The 22,052-nt window shown below is 45.3% G+C and overlaps 1 protein-coding gene across 3 annotated transcripts in view; it reads right to left on the bottom strand.

The window, feature by feature from the left end:
- RAB5B (RAB5B, member RAS oncogene family) overlaps positions 1–22,052 on the bottom strand; it is a 154,678-nt gene that overhangs the window by 29,884 nt on the left and 102,742 nt on the right. For all 3 annotated transcript variants that reach the window (XM_085600276.1, XM_085600277.1, XM_085600278.1), the window contains 3 exons: positions 17,403–17,554; positions 16,599–16,721; positions 15,946–16,039 (listed from right to left, as the gene is read on the bottom strand). In XM_085600276.1, the coding sequence (XP_085456402.1) occupies positions 15,946–16,039; positions 16,599–16,721; positions 17,403–17,554 (369 nt within the window). The remainder of the gene's footprint in view (positions 1–15,945; positions 16,040–16,598; positions 16,722–17,402; positions 17,555–22,052) is intronic.

The raw sequence follows: 22,052 nt of genomic DNA, 5'->3' as shown, positions 1-22,052 counted from the left end.
ATTGCAAATGCTTGTTAATTCTGTACTTGAGGAACGATCATGACATTTGCGAAAGATAATTTGAATATGGAGTGAATCAGTTAATTGGCTCAAGGGAAAGACTTGGACTACCCTCCTCATTGCATGAATATTTATCCAGAGTGACGAGTATGATAAAAGTAAAGAGAATATTTTACTGTTTATTATCTTATTTCTAAGTTATTAAGGACTAGTTACCCACCGCCTGGGCGCAAGCTGACGCTAAGCTTCATGACTCTATAAAGCTCTTGGACGCAACGTAGTTTTGACGCTAATTTATACAGCTCGCCGATTAACTATTGCACATGTTAATCTCAGAAAATCAGCTGCTCTCCAATAAACCAACTCAATCACAGAACGAACGTCAGACACAATCAATTGATGGTTTTCATATCCTTCAACACAGGAAACTCAGAGTACAAATTTAAAAGCTGTGGAAATTGTGGTTGGCGAGCAGTAAAAGAAGGCGTGGCACTTGTGGAACAGGCGCTGATAGTTTGAGTGTTTACAGCGTGACGGGCGAGGGAGGGGGCAAGTGCGATTGTTGAATGTGAGTCAGTGCTGTTAATCTAAAAGGGTGCATTTTCATAGGTCTGTACGCAATTTAAGTTAAAAAAAATTATGTTTGTGTGCTGAGTGTACAATCATATGTTCCCATGCTATTAATCTTAAAGGGTGCATTGTGTGGCCCCATTGTAAAAGTAAAAGCATGCATAGCGCTCTAAATAAATTAAAAGTGCCCGCTATTACTAAAGCTGGCGTCCCACCAGTGCTCTTTCGATAAACTGAGTTAAACAATGCGTTACTAAGCAGGGACTAACAAAGCCTGTAAATGAATCAGAAGCAACCATTAACAAACCACTGCAACAGGAGACAATTGAACCTAGTATGAAGCGTTTTGCTGTCACGCTCTGAGGAAGTTGGCCAGGAGTTTGTTTGGTTTGTTACTAAGCCGCCGAGGGAGGGGGTGGCAAATGGTGAGCACTTTTGCGGCCGCTTTGATGGTCTCAGTGGCCGCGCGGCTCACGGAGAACATCAAAGCGGCCGCAAAAGTGAATCGGCAGGCTGACAAATGGTGCGCGCGCACATGCACTATATTTGGAGGCCTGAAAAGCACTAGTTTGCACTTCCAAATCCCCCGTTTAATAAAGCTCTCACCAAAGCAGCGCTAAAGCGATGGCTCAGGCGAGACCTAAAAAGGTGTACGACCCAGATCAAAAGGACCAAGTGACTGCCTTCCAAAAGGGCTGGAAACATCCCAGGGTCTTGCGAATGTGAGGCACTGTGATCAAACACCCGATTCTGAGCACTTGGGACCATGGAGCATTAAATGCTCTAAGACCAGTTACACTGACACAAGTCAACAAGGTATGTCATTTTAACCTCAGAAGCTGTATCAGCTAACCACTAAGACTTTTGCCTTTTTTCCTCACAGATATTTGCTGCACAAGCCATAATACTTGGTGTCTTACCAGCCTGCGCAGAGCATGTGGTATGGTTTTGTTCCTCCGGGGAATGTCACGCAGCCTAAAAACAGGACCACATATAAACAAGGAAGCAAGTGGAATTTGTTCTGTTACAGGGTACACACCTCACCTGTGTCACAGTAGAAAGAAGTCCAAGTAAAACAAGAGATGGCTATGAAACGATCCAAAAGAGGACTACGTCTGACCTCAAGCAAGTTAATGCAATGGAATAGATGGGAAACTTTCAGAAAACAAGCAGAGGTTACGCTTGTAACGAGGATAGTATTTAAACAAGGAAACTCTTCTATGTGCAGGCCTCCCTGGACATGCCCAGGCCTCCCTGGACCTGCCCCCAAACCTCCAAACAAACACTGGAAACCAAAGAACCTTTAGCTAAAGGACTGATTTAGATATTAGGCAGACGGGTTACTCCATCACAATGTTGATGGATATCCCATTCGCCGATATAGAAATCCCATGTTATCCTAAAGGATTTATATTTTGGCAGAAGGGATATCTGTCGCCGAAATCTAAATCAGGCCCTTAGTTTCAATACCTGCGCAGCATAACTGCTATGGAACCCACTTGCTCCCTTATATGTCTGAGTGCTAATGTCTTAAAGTGGGCTCCCTGTGCAGCCTGTGCGAGGGCATGCATGTTGGACATGTTTTCACCTAGTTTGTGGGAAGGGCCATGACCCACAAGAGGTGAAATCTCAAGATGGCCATGTTGCCCCCGTTTCTTCAACAATGGTTTATTCTGTGCTTTTTTTGTCAAGTGCAATTTTTATATATACAGGCATTTAAGCAGACCCAGAGTACAATCTCACTTCATAGGCCCATAGTGAGGGCAGTGAAGATCCAAGACCAGGGAGATCCAGAATGCCTTGATGGCCCAGAAGATGAGCTCTGCTATAGTCATAGAATGGGATTTCACCTCTGTGCTGCAATCATAAATGTCTAAATATGTGTTTTTACCATACTTACTCCAACAAACATATCTTACCGGGCCGCATGCTTTCACCGGCATGGTTCATCTATCTATATACACTTGCATATTAAGATGCCAGGAGGCTTTGCCATTTTCACTTGTGAAAATCACACACTTACTATTGGGGCTGGCTCCATGAGTGCACCACTGAGTTAAATGCTTTCTACTGATATCGGTGGTGGCCCGTAGATCGAAATTATTAATCCCAGCAAGGATTTCAGCCTTCCATACTTTAATGTCGGTAAACTGAATACCACAAAATTTGGGAAATTTTAACACCTGTTATTTACAGCAATTAGAAAATGCAAACATGCGTTATTAAGCGCTTTGAGAACAAGGTATTGTCATTATTATGGCACAGGCATTAGACAAGACACAAAGCTGCTTGTCGCTGTCAGCTGCTGTGCCCAGAGACTTCTGCTCGACCACCTCCGAATAAAGGCTGCCTGTTTTCTGTGGTTTAGATTGTTTTTGGGAGTGTGTTTAGCACTCGTTTTGAGGCGGGAGGAGAAGGTTTTTTTTAAGTGTGCAAAAACCATTTAGTGTCTTAACATTGCAGTTTCTGATCAGCCCTGCAGGTAAGGCCCAAAGTGTTTATTGTGCCAGTCTGAATCCAATGAGATTGTGAGCTGGACAGCAGCTCCCTTGCCCCCTCTGCATACAAGTTTCAGGCTAAGTGAATGGGCAGGTCTTCCTCCTCCTCTCACACCTTGCACTGCCCCTTAAGTTTGGGACAACAACCCCAAGGTAGACATCTCCATTTTGTACCTGCCAGCTTCTGTGAGCCCTGAGCAGCCCTCAGACCAAGGCTAAAAAAAAGTGGCAAGAGGAGGCACGTTCTGTTGTGCAATTTCATTCTACCCACCTCCTCCCAAGTACAATAAAAATGAAAAATAGAAAAAAAAAAGAAACCGTACCCTGTGTGTGTAGAGACTGTTGAGGTGAACAGCAGATTCATTCTTCCTTCTACACAACAGTTTCAGGCTAAGTGATTGGGCCAGAGACACCTGATCAAGCCTTCCACCTTCCATCACGCCTTCCATTGCCCCTTAGGTTTGAGGTCACATGCTTTTAGAATAACATTTTATTGGTTGTATGACCTACATTTTGATTTGCCCTAAGGACTAGGACTTTTTTTGGACCTATGGCTTAAGGCTTGGGCTCTGACTGGTTGATAGGTCTATGGTGCTGACTGGCTGATAGAGCTAGGGTTTCTATTGGACCAAAGGCTCGATTTCTAATTTGTTGATAGGACTAGGGTTTGCATTGTCTTCTAGGACTAGGGTTTCTATTGGACCTAGGGCTTGGGGCTGTTATTGGTTGATACGGTTAGGGGCTGTGAATGGTTCCTAGGGGTAGGGCTCCCATTGTACCTAGGGTTAGGGTTCCTATTGACCCATGGTCATCTCATCATTAGGTCTATTTAACCCTAGGGCGTCTAGGTGAAGGGCAGCAGGTTGAAGGTTCTGCCTATTCTGGCCTGGAAAGGGCCTATGGATGAAAACTATCTCCACCAGAAGAATTTCAGGTAAGCAACTACTACCTAACAAAATCTTTATCAACTAATAAACTCTAAAAACTCCACCTATACTAATTACAGACTCCTCATATACAAACCCTGACTGCCTTTAACTACTAATAAATCTCCCCATCAATTAACAAACTTTTCCAAAACGAAAACACCCACAATACCAACACCACAAACAATTATACACACACAATACAATTCAATAACCATAACCCAAATAACCAACAAAAACAATTGAAATTGCCAGATGGAAACTAAAAACCAATGGAAGGCATGAAAGTATGATCACATGGTTCCCTAATCGTACCTTCCCACCACAACCCCCTACACTCTACAGAAATCACCAAACACACCAGTTACAACACCATGACACACCAATAAAAGCCCCCACACACAAACATATCCCAAAGTCCTAATTTCTCTAGCAAACAACCTCCCTTCCTTCCTCATCAAACCCCACAAGCACAATATACACTTAAACCAGCCGTAAATAAATTCCCTATGCCCCTCCACCCATACTACAGGACATGAAGAAAGAAACACAACAACTAAAATGCTTACTCTTTGATGCAAGATCCATGAACAAAAAAAACCACTAACATCTTTGACCTGCTCTCAGGGTAGCAGTAGGGTTACCAACTGGTAATAGTGAGGTGAAATGTATAGTTTACCTGTCGGTGGAGTTTTGCAGCTTGAAGAAATTTATGGATTCACATGCTGTGCATTATTCCGCCATCTAGTGATTGGGTCCAGAATTGTCCCTTTTTAGGTCTTGCTGAGCCAGCGCATGTGCTGCACTGCGAGACATTTAGTGTGTGGGTTTTCAAAGTGCTGCCAAAGGCTTTTGTAAGCAAATGTTGGGAATCGAATGAATGCATGAAGCCATCATTCCTAGCACCTTACCCACTGTCAGAACTTGCCCCCTCTGGTATAGATGTGTCTCTTTTAGCAGGGCTAATATTCTCTTCTTGCTTGGGAACACCTTCCCCAATATTGTATTTATTTCTGCTCCTTAGAATAAATACTTTTTCTTGTTCTGGCTCGGGGGTATTTTGAAAATCCAAGTTGAAATAGTGTCTGTATCACTTGCTGTATATGTTGTGTTCAGAGACTGTATGAGCTTGCTCTTACTAACCAGCTGTCTAGGTACGGGTATGAAAACAAGTTACTTACCTGTAACTTTGGTTCCCCAGTATTGGTAACTTTCATAGATTCTCATGCTTTGTATCATTCCCCGTCGTCGGAATGGGAGCCTCGGTAACAAAAATATATATATATATATATATATATATATATATATATATATATACATATGTATCACCATAGAAACAAAAGAGAAAAATAGGCCTAGGCCTCATCTCATTTTGTAGTATATCACCCTCTTTGTGTAAAAGAGCCCAAACTTTTGCCAGGACCAATCAGCACAGCCTCACCCTCTGGAACCTTCCTGAGAGAGCTCAGAGCCTCAGATTTTCGTAGCCGTTGTGCCAACAGCCACTACCTTAGTAAACCGACAGAGCTTTCCCAGGGGAGGTGGGTGGGCGCATGAGAATCTATGAAAGTTACCAATACTGGGGAACCAAAGTTACAGGTAAGTAACTTGTTTTCTTACCCCAGTATTGGAACTTTCATAGATTCTCATGCTTTGTATCAGAATAGCAAGCAGTAGATCACGACAAGCACATTTCGGTAAATACATGGCTTTACAAAATCATCTCAGTGTACATGATAAAACAAGCATTACTGAAAACAAATGTGCTTACCAGGATGGAGGGATTGTAGGGAAAGCTCACCTCTCATTGAAAAAGATTCCGGAGGACTGCTTGACCAACAGCAGCGTCAGCTCGTCCCACCGATTCCAGGCAGTAGTGCTTCGTGAAGGTGTGTACACTGCTCCACGTTGCTGCCCTGCAAATGTCCTTAATCGCCACTCCAGCAAAGAGAGCCACTGAAGACGCCATCGCTCTCGTAGAATGCGCTCGGGCCTTTTTATCCAAAGGTTTGCCCGCAGCCTGATGACAGTACTGAATTGCACTGGAGATCCAGCGGGAAATGCCACTCTTGGCGAGCGGCAACCCCTTCCGTGGTGCACTGTAGGCAATAAATAGTGGAGTAGACTTTCTGAAAGAGCGTGTGCGCTCCAGATAGAATTTCAGGCATCTTTGGACATCCAAAGAATGCAATGTTCGTTCCGCTTGAGTGGAAGGACGCGGAAAAAAGGAGTTCAAAATTAAGGGTTCATTCAAATGAAACTCCGAAGGCACCTTCGGGATGAATTTAGGGTTGGTTCTCAAAATCATGACATCCCTCTTGAACTGTAGAAAAGGCTTCACTATAGAGAGAGCCTGGAGTTCACTAACTCTCCTAGCCGAAGTCAATGCCAGGAGAAGGGCTAGTTTCCAAGATAGGAACTTCAAGTCCGCTTTGTGAATCGGCTCAAAAGGCGCTTTCATCAGTTGAGCCAGTACTAGGTTAAGCTGCCAGATAGGCGGAGGTGGCCGGACCGGAGGATACATCCGAAATAACCCCTTAAGGAACTGCTTAACAATCCTTGCGGACCATAGAGATGGCCCCGATGTCTTCCGTCGAAAGCGGGATATGGCAGCCAGATGTACCTTGATCGAAGAGTGCGCCAGACCTGATTTAGCCAGAGACAAGATGTAAGGCAAAATCTGATGTGGCAGGGATTTGTAAGGATGGAGTTTATTCCTCCGGCACCAAAGGCAAAATCTCTTCCATTTTGCCCTGTAGGTCTTATTAGTGCTTGGTGCCCGCGCCTGAGATAGAACATCCCTGCATTCCTTAGACAGATTCAGATGGCGGAATTCTCTGTGCTCAGGAGCCACGCTGACAAGTGAAGTGACTCCGGATCTGGATGGAGGACTTGCCCCTGATTTCGCGATAATAGAGATGGAATTAGTGGCAAGCGAATCGGGGGATCCTGGGAGAGAAGTAGGAGTTCCGAGTACCAGAACTGCCGCGCCCATGCTGGAGCAATGAGGATCATCTTGCATGGTTCCGCCCTGACCTTCCTGAGAACTCGAGGAATGAGGGGAATCGGAGGAAAGGCGTAGCAAAATGCGCCGAACCAAGCAATCGAAAGGGCATTCCCCAGAGACCCTCGCTGGGGAACCCTGCTTGCGTAAAACCGGCACTTGGCGTTCTCCGGGGTCGCAAAGAGGTCTATGGTCGGAGTACCCCATCTCTTGAACACTGCCTCCAGCGTGGCCTGATCCAACTCCCACTCGTGTGTCCCCTTCGTCTGCCGACTTAGAGCATCTGCTGTGATGTTGAGACACCCCGCTAGGTGCTCGGCTCGCAAAGTGATCCCGTGAGAGATCGCAAAATCCCAGATCACCTGAGCTTCTTTGGACAGCGTCCGCGATCTTGTTCCCCCTTGCTTGTTGATATAGTGCATGGCCGTCGTGTTGTCTGTCCGGACCAGAACTGCACGGTTCTGAAGTCTGGGAAGGAACGCCAGCAAGGCTAAGTGAATGGCCCTCAGCTCCAAAAGATTGATGTGGTGCAGTCTGTCTGCTGGACTCCAGTGACCGCTGACCTGAAGCTCCTGGAGGACAGCTCCCCACCCTTCTAGGGAAGCATCCGTGGTCACCACCATAGGAGAAGGAGGGATTCGGAACGTTAATCCTCCTGCGATGTTCTCCTTCACCAGCCACCATTCGCAGGCTGTGCACATGGCAGGCGTTATCCATACTTTGTCGTTGAACGATCCTTCTGCCTGGCGCCACTGTTTGTCCAACTCCTCCTGTAGAGGACGCATATGAAGCCTGCAATGCGGTATCAAAGGTATGCAGGATGAGATTGATCCGAGCAAGGACTTGTACTGTCAAACCGATACATGTCTCTTGTGCAGCATTTGACGAGCGGAAGTGGTCAGTTTGCCCTGACGCTCCTCTGACGGACGAGCCGTGCATCGTCTCGTGTCCAGAATAGCCCCAAGGAACTTCCGTGACCTGGAGGGTATCAGTTCCGACTTGGACACATTGAGTTGAAGACCCAAATGGGCGAACAATCTTATGCAAGTTGACACAGCCTGAGACGTTGCCCTGAACGACGGAGCCTTGATGAGCCAGTCGTCCAAGTACGGGAACACTTCCAAGGACTGCTTCCTCAGAAAAGCAGCGACTGGTGCCAGCATCTTCGTGAAAATGCGGGGTGCCGACCGAAGGCCAAACGGGAGCACCTTGAACTGGAAATGGCTCTTGCCTACTGTGAAGCGTAGATATTGCCTGTGAGCTGGGTGGATCGGAACATGAAAGTAAGCATCCTCTAAATCCAGGGATGCCAAAAAATCTCCCGGATTGAGTAGTCGTAGAATATCCTGGAGAGTGACCATCCTGAAAGAGCTTGATGAGATAGGTGTTGAGCTCCCTGAGGTCTAGTATAGGACGCCATGTATCCTCCGTCTTCCGAACCAGGAAGAACCTGGAATAAAACCCCTTGCCCCTTTGTGAAAGCGGCACGAGCTCTATCGCCCCCTTGATGAAAAGCTGGTGGGCTTCGAGATGTAATAGTCGGAGATGTTTCGCTGCACGGGCATCTGGAGCTCTTGTTGGAGGAAGATCTTGGAACTCCAACGTATGGCCACTCTGAACTATATTCAAGACCCACCGGTCTGATGTTAAACGTACCCAGCTGTCCAGACAAAAAGATATCCTGCCCCCGACCGGTGTTTGTGGTAGGGGAGGAACAGTAGCCAGAGCCAGGAGGCCGCTATTGCCTCTTAGCGTTGTCTCGTCCCTGACGATTCTGACGTCCTCTCTGGGACTGCCGAGAGAAAGACGCCGACTGTCCTTGGCGCTGGCTGGAATATTGACCTTTATAGAACTGTCCTGATTGTGTGGAATATGGTCGTTGGTTTCCTCTGTAGTTAGAAAACCCCCGACCACGTGCCCCTCTGAATGGCACTTTGCGATAGTTCAAAGATCCTAAGGACTTAGCTGTGTCGGTGTCCTTTTTAATGCTTTGGAGGGCGTCATCCACATGCTTACCAAAAAGCATCTCCCCGTCAAAGGGGAGGTCCAAGATCTTATTCTGGACCTCCTGGCGAAACCAGGTCGCTTTCAACCAGCCTTGACGGCGCAAGACGGCTGACCCTGCCAAAGCCCTGAAAGCAGTTGAAGCAATGTCCATCGCACAGTCGATGACTTCCGAAGAGCATCTTTCTCCCTCCATCAGCACCTGTCTGGCTTCCTCTTGACTAGAGTCTGGTAGCTGGTCCAGGAATGGCTCCATATCAACCCAGAATAGCCAGAGAATTAGCCGCACGCACCAACAAGCTGGCCATGGTGGAGAATCTTTTACCCACATTGTCCAGTCTTCTGCCTTCTTTATCTGGAGGCGTGGTTAATGGAGTGGACGGATTTTTTGACTTACTTTGTGCGGCTTGTGAAATAACGGAATCCGGCTTAGGTTGACCTAGAAGACACGCAGGACTGCCTTCAGGTGCCTTGTATTTCTTCTCCAGCCGGGGAAGAACCGGAATGACTGTCGCTGGATTTTGCATTGTCTTAAGTCCCTCATCCCAGACATGTTCTATAATGGGAATTGATCTTACCGACTTCTTATACTGAGCTTTAAAGTCATATAGGAAGCAGTCGGACTGCTCCACCGTAAAGGGCAAACCAAACCGCTTGGATGCCCGTTCCATCAAATTATGGAAACCACCAATGTCTGCTGGAGGCGATATATTTGTCTCTCGGCCTACAGCATCTGGATCCTGCGTATCATCAGGGTCCCCATCCGGATCCCCTGGATCTGTAAGAGGGATCACCTGTCCCTCGTCGTCTTCGTCCGTATCTGCATCTTGTGCGTCTCCATCAGCAGGTTCCGTACCTGAAGGTTGGGGAACCACTAAGGGCACCACCGGTGAAATGGTACGAGGTATCTCTCTTGGTAGAGGTGGCAAGTCCATTGGCATGTCACGTGGCACTACCAATGTAGAAGGACGCACTGGAGTGCGATCCGGCAACGTCGGAAAACGAGATTTATAGTCTTGCAGCATCTGTTGCAAATCCGACACTAAAGCCACTGGCAAAGCAATCAAGTCCTGCCTCAGAGAGCGGGGGTGTAATCCCTGTGTCAAGCTTTGGTGCCCCTCCTGCACCTCTGGACCATAAAACTCCTCCGTATCTGTGTCCTGCTGTTTGACATTCAGGTCTGAAGGGCTGTATGCGTCCCCAAACTGCCCATCCTCCTCATCCTCCTCCGAGTCCTCGAGAAGCATGGATGGTGGCAAAGGCGTGACCCGCCTAGGGGAAGTCATGTCCGGTGTAATCATTAATCTTTGGGTGGCAAAATCCGAATTTTTCGTCGTCGACGGTCCCGTCGGCGGTCCCGTCGACAGAGTCGATGGCAAAGGGATTACCAACGTCGACTGAAGGGCAACTGTCGTCGACGGAGCTGAAATCGTCGTCGACGGAGCAGTCGTCGACGGAGCTTTTTTCTTCGTCGACGGAGTATGTTTCATCGTCGGCGGAGCACCCGTCGACGGTCTCGTCGACGAACTTGTAGTCATCAACATGGACGAACTCGTCGTCGTCATAGTCGACGTGGTCTTCGTCGTCGACACCGCTGTCGAAGACGACGAAGTAGATATCGTCGACGGTCTCGTCGACGACCCCATGGAAACAGTCTTAACTGAGGAGATCGTCGTCGACGTACCTGCTTTCGCCTGCGTCGACAGACGCGGTTTCTTTCCTGGAACTGACTGAGGAGTTTCTGTAGCATGTTTTTTTACAGGTTTCTCCTTCTGGGACGGAGGGGATGATGTTGGAACCTCCTTCTTGTCCTTAGGGGCTATGTCCACAGTAGCCCGTCCCTGCCTCTCCTTTACACTGTCGTGAGGAGATTTTTTGGGACCAGCCTCCTCAGACCTGTCAGAGATCCCGTGAGGGGCTTTGAGAGGGACCTTGAGAGGGGGTTCCACAGAAGTGGAGGGAGATGACCTACCCCTCTTCTTCGATCTCCTGGAGGAGGTGCCAGAGATTGATTCCTCCTCATCCGAAGAGAGGACCTCCGTCCTGGTCTTTAGCTTCTGCAGCCACGTCAGCAAGCGCCCCTCTCTGTCTCTCAAGGTCTTGGTCGAGAAGGTCCGACAAATTTTACAGTCTGTGGCCTTGTGTTCCGGGTACAGGCAGTATATGCAGTTTTCATGTTTGTCTTCCACAAACAGTCTCTTCTTCCCACAAGAGGCACAAGCTCTAAATAAAGCTTTCTTCTCCTTTTCTGACATTCTGTCACAAAAGATGGCAATAAAGATATCCAAAAGTTGAATTCTGAGAAAAAACTGAGCAGAGCTCAGTGGAGACTCCCTAGCACAACGTGCAGTAGAAAAATCTGAGGCTCTGAGCTCTCTCAGGAAGGTTCCAGAGGGTGAGGCTGTGCTGATTGGTCCTGGCAAAAGTTTGGGCTCTTTTACACAAAGAGGGTGATATACTACAAAATGAGATGAGGCCTAGGCCTATTTTTCTCTTTTGTTTCTATGGTGATACATATGTATATATATATATATATATTTTTGTTACCGAGGCTCCCATTCCGACGACGGGGAATGATACAAAGCATGAGAATCTATGAAAGTTCCAATACTGGGGTAAAAATGGATTCCTTGCCTTCTTAGTTGAGCGGTTACTGCAGCTAGGCACTTTGTGAACACTCTTGGTGCTGATTTTAGTCCGAATGCTAGCACTTTGAATTGGTAGTGTGTTTTGTTGATCACAAATCTTAATAGTTCTTTGTGTCTTTTGTTCATGGGAATGTGCATGTAGGCGTCTTTTAAGTCCATGGTTGCCATGTAGTCTCCTTTTTGCAACTACAATTTGCATATGGCCATGTCTGAACTGGGGTGGCGGATTAAACCCAGATCAGTTGATTGGGGTTGAGTGCTTGCAATGTTCAACACTCCGTCCATCATCCCCTTTGGTTTTGCTTTGTTCGCCCTAAGTTGGCAGGGTATGCCCAGACCTGGGTCCCTTGCTCACTTTTCCACTGGATTCAAGCTAGCCTGGCTGATGATGGCGGATTAGCCAGAAACCGGTCACAGGATGCTTGTTTCCGGTCCAGAGAAGACATGGCTTGGCAGTTCGGGCTGGACTGTTCCCATGAGGCACAGGGTCAGACTGATTTGCATATGACCATGTCTGAACTGGGGTGGAGGAGTGAGCTAAAGAATGATGATGGATTAAACCCAGATCAGTTGACTTGGGGGGGGGGGGGGGGGGGGGGGGAGTGCTTGCAATGCTCAACACTCCGTCCATCATCCCCTTTGGTTTTGCTCTACTCAGTCAAGAAGCCAATTCCTCCCTAATCTGCCAAGTGTTTTAGATCAAGGGAAAAAAGCACTTAAATGGCCTGCCACATGTAAGGTAGTCACTCCAAGAGGGGAGAAAAAATACAAACATTCCTCAAAAGACCCAAATAACATCAAGGGGTCAGTGGCAGCGGATTCCATAATAATATCCACTGCTAGGAAAAGGGCTAATGTTCGAACCACCATGGGTTCACCACCAGACAAGCAAGAGGATGGACCTTATGGGGAGAAAGGTCGAAAGAAGTGCGGCAAATCAATGGTGCATAGCAAATTCAAATGCATTACTCAAAAGGCATGCATATGAACATTAGGAGGAGGTAGGAGAGCTACTAAAGCAACTACCAGAACAATTCCAAAAAGAGCAAGCCACATAGTGGAAGAAGGAAAGAACATAGCTAACACATGCTTAAAATCAGCCCTAGATGCAGCAGAAACACCTATCACACAAATGATGATCTGCATCACCGAAAGAAGGCACGCACGTCTGCGAATCTCAGGTTTCAAGCCAGAAGTGCAGAACAATATACTGAACTCACCGTTCAATGGAGAACAATTGTTTGGAAGAGTCATGGATGACAAGCTGATCCAAATTAAAAAAGGACAATGAAACAGCAAGATCCATGGGCACCTTACAATTCAGAGGCATGCGTAGAGGCACACTCTCAAGGAGACCAGTGGGAAGAGGTCACCTACAACCTTGCATCAAACATAGCAACAAACTCACCAAGTAGTAAGACTGGGACAACCGGGGCAGGAACAAAATAGGCAATACCAGCAAGGAAGATCATCCTTCCGAGGACGTGCCGGAGAAGAGGCCTTCCGCAAAGAGGGGGAGCTCCAACTACAACAAAGTGACTGCATTCTAAGGCATGCACACTGCACACACTCCAAGAACATCAGAGTGTTCTCCCAACAAGACAATCATTAGCAAAACAACATCCTATGAACAAACAGTTCCTACAGCATACTACACCAGTAGGAGGCAGATTTAAAGTACTTCCTCCACAAGTGGAGAGAGATCACTTCAGACAAATGGATCCTAAACATAATACAGTACAGTTACTGCATAGAGCTAAGCAAACTACCTCCACACAAGAACATACATTCAAAGAGAGAATAACTCAGTTACTCCAAGAGGTTCGAACTGCAAGCCAACGATACATAGAACAGGTACCACTCAAGGAAAGGAACAAAGGCATTTACTCCACGTACTTCCTAATTCCAAAAATAGACTGAACACTGCATCCAATATTGGACCTAAGATTTCTCAACAAATTCATAAAAACTCAAAGGTTCAAAATGACATCTCTGCAAGAGGTGATTCCTGAGTTGCAAAAAGGAGACTACATGGCAACCATGGACTTAAAAGACGCCTACATGCACATTCCCATGAACAAAAGACACAAAGAACTATTAAGATTTGTGATCAACAAAACACACTACCAATTCAAAGTGCTAGCATTCGGACTAAAATCAGCACCAAGAGTGTTCACAAAGTGATGGCCATATGCAAATTGTAGTATACTTGTGCTCCTCACAAGATGGCCACCTGTGGCCATTAGACCGTCCTTTGTTTTTTCATCTCCGCAGCCTCTCAGAATACCTGTGTGCATTCTACCTTGTACTGTTGGAAGGTTCCACTCTTGTCAGTTGATGGTCTGGTCAGCTGGCGAGGTGTGCACTCTGCTGTGTTCCTAATAAACCTATCTTTGTCCTGCTGCATACATCAACTAAATTTACCCATCGCAACAGTGAGGCTGCCATGGATTCCCCTATACTTGCAAATGCTGGATTCCATATATTTGCAAACACCTTTCCAATGAGTGTGCACTTGCCCAATGAGCAAGCTTATACTGTTCCTTTATTTGCACTGCAGAATGCCTCTGTGTCCTCACATCTAGTACTACACAGTGCACATCAAAATTCTCCAGTATTTCCCAGTTTCCAGCAAGATCCAGGTGTAATTTATGGGACAGGATGGTCTTGTACTACCACCAGGATAATCTTCACAATTTTGTGTGGTCGCTGAAGGAACGGTCTTCACCGGATGGCACCTTCCTCTCCAATACTCGCACAAACTGGACTCTGGGTTCCAAGGGCTCACAGTTCTCTGGGCACAGTTCTGTGGGTCACTGACCAGGTTCAAGTTGCAGGACCTTTTCTCTGTAAAGGAGGAAGATGTGTAGTATACTTGTGCTCCTCACAAGATGGCCACCTGTGGCCATTAGACCTTCCTTTGTGTTTCCATCTCCCCAGCCTCCCAGAATACCTGTGTGCATTCTACCTTGTACTGTTGGAAGGTTCCACTCTTGTCAGTTGATGGTCTGGTCAGCTGGTGAGGTGTGCACTCTGCTGTGTTCCTAATAAACCTATCTTAAAACTACAAAGAAGTGTCCTGCTGCATACATCAACGATATTTACAACACAAACCAGTCTGACCCTGTGCCTCATGGGAACAGTCCAGCCTGAACTTTGCCACTGGATTCAAGATAGCCTGGCTGATGAGGGTTATGAACCCGAAACCGGTCCAAGGATGCTGTTTCCGGTCCAGGGAAGGCATGGCTTGGCAGGGAAGACATATCTTGGCAGCTTAGCACATTTCACCAAAGCAGATTTGAATCCGGCTAAATAAGAGCTACCAGATCCTGAGTCAGGATAGATTTCACTCATTTCCAGTACTAATAGTAGATTTTTAAATAAAAAATTGGCCCACAGGTAGGACTGCATGCTGGCAGTAACCGTAAGACACAGAAAAAAGATTTAAGTGACCATCATTCCAAATAGAGAAAAGGGACCCTAGTAAGAATGAGGCATATTTGAGGTACAAATGCACGGAAAACTAAATATAAATTTGTGACAGGCAGATTGTGTGGCCTATATTTACTAACAAGTGCTGCTTAAAAATCCTGCGTGGGTTTGGCAGACAACTTATGGCCCTTTTGGAAGACAGAATCTCGCCTGGACACCAGAGGCTACCACCTGCATGCGCAAACAATTCAGATCTGCGTGACGACACACAGCAGATGTGTTGAGATTCCTGCATTCTCTCATCTATGCGAGTGTGTGTCCAATCACGAGTTTGCAAGAAGAACAGCATTTTAACTGTAATGTAGTTACTTTCTCAGCCCCCACCAAGGCATTTATTTCATTTACAGAAATTCTACCAGGACAGAAGGCTTGTTCATTCTAAGTCAAAGCCTTAGTGACCGGAGGAGACTCGAACATTGACATAATACGGCGACTATTTAGTGTCGGAATGCACCAGGACATCATCTCAGGTGTAGGATTCTATCTGTGACCTTTTCCAGGTTACAAGGTCTCACCTTCCCTTCACTAATTAAGTGTCAACCACCCTTCCCAAACTGCTTTAGATTAAGCCAGATGCTGCATCACCTACAAATCAAATCTCCTCACAACCCTCACTGGTTTAGAATAAGCAGCTTGATGCATCCAGTGCCTCCCCAAAACCGCTTTTGCAACACATGCCTTCTGGTGAAGCCTACATTTTTATTTACATATCCATTGCCCCCTCCCACCTATCTCTACATAGTTTTAGGTTAAGTAGGCAGCCATTTTGCTCTACCTTTGGCTACACGACAGGACATACCCACCTATTGCCAGGAAGAGGTCGTTCACATTCATTGCGGTCTTGGCAGAAGTCTCCATAAACAGAAGGCTGTTATCGTCTGCATACGCCTGGGCCTCCTGGAAATCAAGCAAAGCCATCAGATCACAGTAGAGCATTTGTATAGGGCATGAGCCTGCAAACTACTTCTCAAAGCACTAGATTTATTTGGGATTCAGAAATGGGCTAAACAACAGATAAGCCTAGTTTTTTCCACAGACTCTACACAGTTTTGACATGGACACTTTGCAGTTCTCAACTCTTTGAAGGAGGATTGGCTGCCAAAGAGAGGTTAGGCTCCTCCATATCAATTGGATAACATATGCCTTTTGCTAACTATAAAGCACATTCTTTCATATCAGTGGCTATGCCTCTCATTTAGATTATTTTGACACCGTTCATGCTTTTGAGTTTATGGTGTATATCGCCTGCTGCTGCTGCGCGGCTTCAGCACCAGTAACAAGGTGTTGAGCACCAGCTTGAAAATCTTATATACTATCAGAACAATAGAGTATCTGTAGAACAAGGAGAGTCAGCATTTTGTATCTGAAGGTATATGGTGTGGCCCGGTGGATGTTGAGAAACCAGACAAAGGCCTAGACGATGTCTGCACTATAATCGTCAGACTCATTCACTCACCTCATACTCCACCATGCGCTTGTTGGCAAGGTCTGCTTTGTTCCCTGCCAGTGCAATCACGATGTTAGGACTGGCTTGTCGTTGCAGTTCCTTTACCCAGGTCTTTGCCCGTGCAAATGTTTCCTGTGTAAATAAACAAGAGTCGGGTAAAGTGCCACATGTCCAACTGATTCATGATGCTAGCTGCACGATTGCGCTTTCCGAAAGAAGCAAATGAGAGTTGCAGCAAGAAGACATTAGCCAATGAGATGGGTATCCTGCAACCATTTACTTTACAGTCCCAATAGCCATCACTAATAGCTTCAAGAACATCGTCCACACAAAATGCCCCCATGAAAAACTCAAGTAAAGCACTGTTACCAGCCACATCACATTTTCATTCATAACAACACTATAATATTCTCTTTTTAAATTCATCTATTAAAAGGACTGGATTGAGATTATGCATATGTGCAGATACATCCATCATATAGATGGCAATGCATGCAGTGAATCCGAGATCCCATTCTGGCATGCAGTCCAATTCTGCGTACTGCCTTTTCTATGGAAGTTGTAATGGCAAAATATCTGCTATACTGCCTCCAGAATCTGCCCCAGTCCCACTAGAATTGACCCCTCTGACAAGTAGCGGCCAGTGGGAGTCTGGACACAGGCCAAGCATGCCACAAACAAACCACCTGTTAGCTGCTGCAGCACAACAATTCAATCTGGCACACCTACAAATGTCATCAGGGAAGCTTTTGATCAGCATGGCCTTTTTAAGCAGCTCTTAGCCCTGAAAGCTGTTAACCTGGGATTACGTACCTGGTTGGTGATGTCATAAACCACAATAGCTGCTTGGGCTCCTCGGTAGTACATGGGCGCCAGGCTGTGGTATCGCTCTTGGCCGGCCGTGTCCCAGATCTCAAACTTCACTGTTGTGTCGTCCAGACAAACGGACTGTGTGAGGAAGGCCGCTGTTGGAAATCAAGGTGAAAAGTTAAAGCATGAGAAACAAAATTAACCACCAAACCTGCACCTAACCCCACACTGATGAAGGAAGTGACCAGATTAGGGACACCCGGGTCACTCGCGACCACGTCTCAACCTTCCTAACAAATGAAGTCAGTAAGACAGTAGAGAATACAAACCAAAGGTATTTATTTGAGGTACACTCGAGTGGAGTCCGGTCTGACCAGCCTCCTCAAGACTGCTGTACAGGGACTGACCTCTGCCAACGTGGTAACAGACAATGTACATCTTCATGATCACTAAAGACATGCACAGACTGGAAATTTCCAGTTGGTAGCTGGTGAACAAAGGAGATACAGAAAGATGAGTTGCAATCTCGGGACCGGGTACATGCTATCTCAGCATCAAGGTTACTCTGCCTGTGCCCGCCGCTCTAATGGTGGGAGCAGGCCTATCTAGTGAGAAAGGTATGTGATGACAAAACAGTCTATTCATTAGTACATCAAAGCTCAACCTTGGAGAAATACAAAAAAAAAATATATCGTAGCTGCTTTCTGCTGAGGCGGACAGAGTGAGACCGAAGTTAGTTTCGATCATGGCTCAAAATGGCGGCTGAAGTGCTGCGAATGCTAACTTAAGACATGCAATGCATAAAGAATTCGGCTAAAACATTTCTATTCCAACACTGAGTAGAGTTCAACAATGGGCACGTAAAGAAGTAAAACATTACTTCCCTGTAACACTCGGTTTGAGTTTGTAGTGCTGTTACTCTCCTGCCATCTAATGTTGAGCTCGGAACATTACTTGTTTTTCACTGACAGTTTCCCTTTAAAGATGACCCCTAGTACCTCCCCTGAAATCCACAATGCATCAGGATACAGGCTTCACATCATTTTTTACCCCGTCACCAGGCTTGTACATGCTATGAGAGCTCGGTCATCCTTATGCAACAGAACTGCAAGGACTGGCACAGCTTAAGGAACTCATGAGTTATTTCTTACAGCTCTGCAAAGAGGGAGGACTTCCTGAAGAATGAAACTTATTCTTCAGGCTCGTTTTCCATCCTTTCACTTTAACACTGAATCGCACAATACCTCCTGCACTTCTACAGTTGCACTGATGCACTTTTGCAATTATTCACTGGAGGACATGTTTCAATTCCAACCAGTCCTACATCCTTCCATTTCCCCTCTGCACAGTTGAGCTCCAAACTAATAAGCCGATTTGTTACCTACAGCTCTCATTCGTAGATATTCTTTTCTTTTCTCCAAATCTGTCATATTTGATTCCACTGAGCTTAAAAGCCAAGCAGGAGCGCATCTATGCAGTTTAAGATTAAGCATATGTGCAGGGCAGACTTAGCCTGAACCCTCCATTATTGAAGGATAAAGTGCGATAGATACACTTAGGATGGCGAGGAGACAACTTTGGGTTGTGGCTGGTGTCTCTGAGCAGTCTTCTACTTTTAAGTTAAAGGAACCAGTAAGCAAGCAGGCCCCTCCTAAAGAGAACAACAGTTTACAGACCCCAGCGCTGCATAGCTCGTCAGTGTCAATAGACTTGTAAGGCAGCATGTCTGCACTTGAATGCTGCTTGGTTAATGTTCGTTGGATCGGCATCAGTGCTCATTAGACCTAGGAATTGTAATATAAAATTTAGCATAAAGAAATATTTCGTACTTGTAATTCCAGTTATACATTGTAGAAAAAGTCACTGAAATCATATATGTAGAATATGTCTGCCAACGTGTTGAGACCAGAGAATTCTCATTTTCTATTATATACTAAAAAAATCTTCATTGGCGGTAGACGTTTCAAAGTAAGTCATTTATATGTTACTTCCACTGAGTTAAGCTGGAAGACTTCTGCTGAGTTTCTCTCACTGGAATAGCCGAATTAGGGACACGCAAAAAAGGCTACACTACAGCACCTAACAGAAAAATGCTAGCTCCCCAGGATAGTGGCATCTGCAACTCTCTATTTCAGGAGAGGAAAAAGAATGCCTGCTAAACTAAAGTGTACTAGGTCAAGTGTAGGACACTGCTCCTTCAAGGGCTATAAGCACCCTCTCCCAGCATACACTCTACTGGTAGTTTGCCTAAAGAGCTCTGTTCTTTTTGAAAGATAAAAAAAGAAGTTCAAAGTTAATACCAATGAAAACAATGGTATTCGGGGAGGAGGCTGGCTTATTAAGACTTAAGTAAGGATTCCTTTGTTGCAGAACTGGAATTACAAATAACATCTTCTGCACTGTGGGATCCTCACTCATTCATAAATGTAGAATAAATTAGCAATAATATATCTCCGAGTAAATAACAATATTTTCCCATAAACCTACAAGATATAAAACAGACAGAACTATCTATAATCTTAACCAAAGAGATTCTTTAAAACGGCCTGACTAACTAATGAATCTGCTTTAGTGTCCTCACCCAAACAATGTTTGAAAGAGGTCAAACAGATCGTAGCAGCTTTATAAAATTTAAGAGAGAGGAGCATTCCTCACCAAAGTAGCTGTAGCTGTTTTCTCTCTTGTGGAATGTGTTACTGGTCTATGATGCAAAGGTTTATTAGCTTGTCGGTCATAACGTGCTATGCAGGACACTATGTTTACCTAGTGGACACTATTACTGGTACAGAGGTGTCCAGAATTTACAAATAAATGGGTGGATTTGCAAATGTCTTTGGTTCTGTCTAATATTTTAACACTCTAATATCTAGTGAGTGTAGCATTTTTTACACTGGAGTGGATGGACTGCTGAAAAATACCGTAGGTACAAAATTTGGGTGTGTTCTCAAATCTATCCTATTGTGATGAAAAACCGTATATAGTTCAACTGCAGATCAAGTGAACAACTAACTCTCTTATCAGAAAAGATCACAACCAGTAGACTACCTTCCAGGAAAGGTGTTGCAATGATGCCTTTGGTTAGGCTCTAAAGGTAGAGCCATTCGTTTAGATGGAACCAAGTTATGTTCTCTTGGGGAAGAAGGATGCATTCTTGGAGAATGGGCTTTCTTCAGTCCCTCCAAAAAGTCTTTGTATCACTGGAAATGTAAAGAGGGATTTTTGATTTGGCTCATTTATGTAAGGAGTAACGGCAGCTAAATGGACTTTATCAAAGAATACTGCAACTTTGATTTTGCCAGACAGCGAAGATAAGGTATTATGACATTTTCATGCCATTGAATGGGATCATGGTTATTCTGCAGACACTAGATGACACATCTCTTTCACTTAAAAATGTAGGAGTTCCTTGCGGTAAGCTGTTTAGCTTCCCGAGTATGTTCATGCATTCCAAAGGTAGACATAATGGTTCATATTGCTAGATCGCAGAAGACGAGCAGCCAAACACAACAACTAAGTTGGCATGAGGAATATTCCCCTGCATTTTAGACAGCAAATTTGGTCTGTACAACATCTTCTTGTGTGGTCTTTATGACAGACGAACAAGTTTTGGGAACCACCATTGCTGCGCTCATTCGAGGGCGACACACATCTTTGCATTCCAAAGCTTTAGTCTCATTAGCACTGATGGAATTAGTGCCAACTTTGGAAAAATGGAAAAAAAAATGTGTTGGTCTAATTTATCAAAAGCGCATCACCCAATGACCTTGGTTTCCACACTCTTGACGTAAAGATTTGGCATTTTGTGTTTTGCTATGTTGGGAACAGGTCTATTGAAGGATATCCCCAGTCCCAGAAAATATTTTAAAGTACGCATTATTTCCCATATATGGTATTTGATGAAAAACATGCTTAAGAAATCTGCCTGACAGGTCTGAATCCCTACTACATACAGCCTGAATGGACAGACTCCTCGCCAGACGCCAATGCCAGATTATTTGGGCCTCTAGAGATAGAGTCCTTAACTTTGTGCCCTGTATGTTCAAATAATACAATGCAGTTGTATTGTCTGCCTGAACGAGCAACATTCTTATTATAAATGAAGGTTGAAATGCTTTCAAAGCAAGATGAACAGTTTTTAGCTCTAGTACATTAATATAGTGTAGTTGTTGGTTTTTCGACCACAAGCCCTATATTCTAGGGAGCTCCTCAACCCATCAGGGACACATCCGTCACTATGTTCTGAGAAGGTTGGCTCTGGTGAAACAGGAGTTCTTTTTAGAAGGTTCCTTGTTTTGAATCACCACTTAATTGATTCTCTGGTGTGTGTATGTGGTACCAGCTTCAGTCTATCTTCCCAATTGTTCGGTCTTGAATCAATTTCTCTGCATTGCATTGTTGGAGAGGTCTCATGAAGAGATATGCATTGAGTAACCAGATCAATGCAGATGGCGGTTGTTCCCAGCATGGCTGATATCAGGCGTAGGAAATGGAGTTTGCAGCAGGTTCTGTCCTTTCTTCAAAAAGATGTACCCTGAAGGAGACACACCCCTTCAGTTTTTGGGTTCAGAGTAGTGCTCTTAAATAGTCTAGGATCTGGATAGGAGTCGTCGTTTATTTTCCATAGTTGATCTGAAGACCTTGATAATGAAGAAG

This window comes from Triturus cristatus, chromosome 4_2 (genome assembly GCF_964204655.1).
Source record: "Triturus cristatus chromosome 4_2, aTriCri1.1, whole genome shotgun sequence".
In the NCBI taxonomy this organism is placed as follows: Eukaryota; Metazoa; Chordata; class Amphibia; order Caudata; family Salamandridae; genus Triturus; species Triturus cristatus.
The sequence above is the reverse complement of the archived record's forward strand: the minus strand, read 5'-3'. Positions and strand labels throughout refer to the sequence as shown.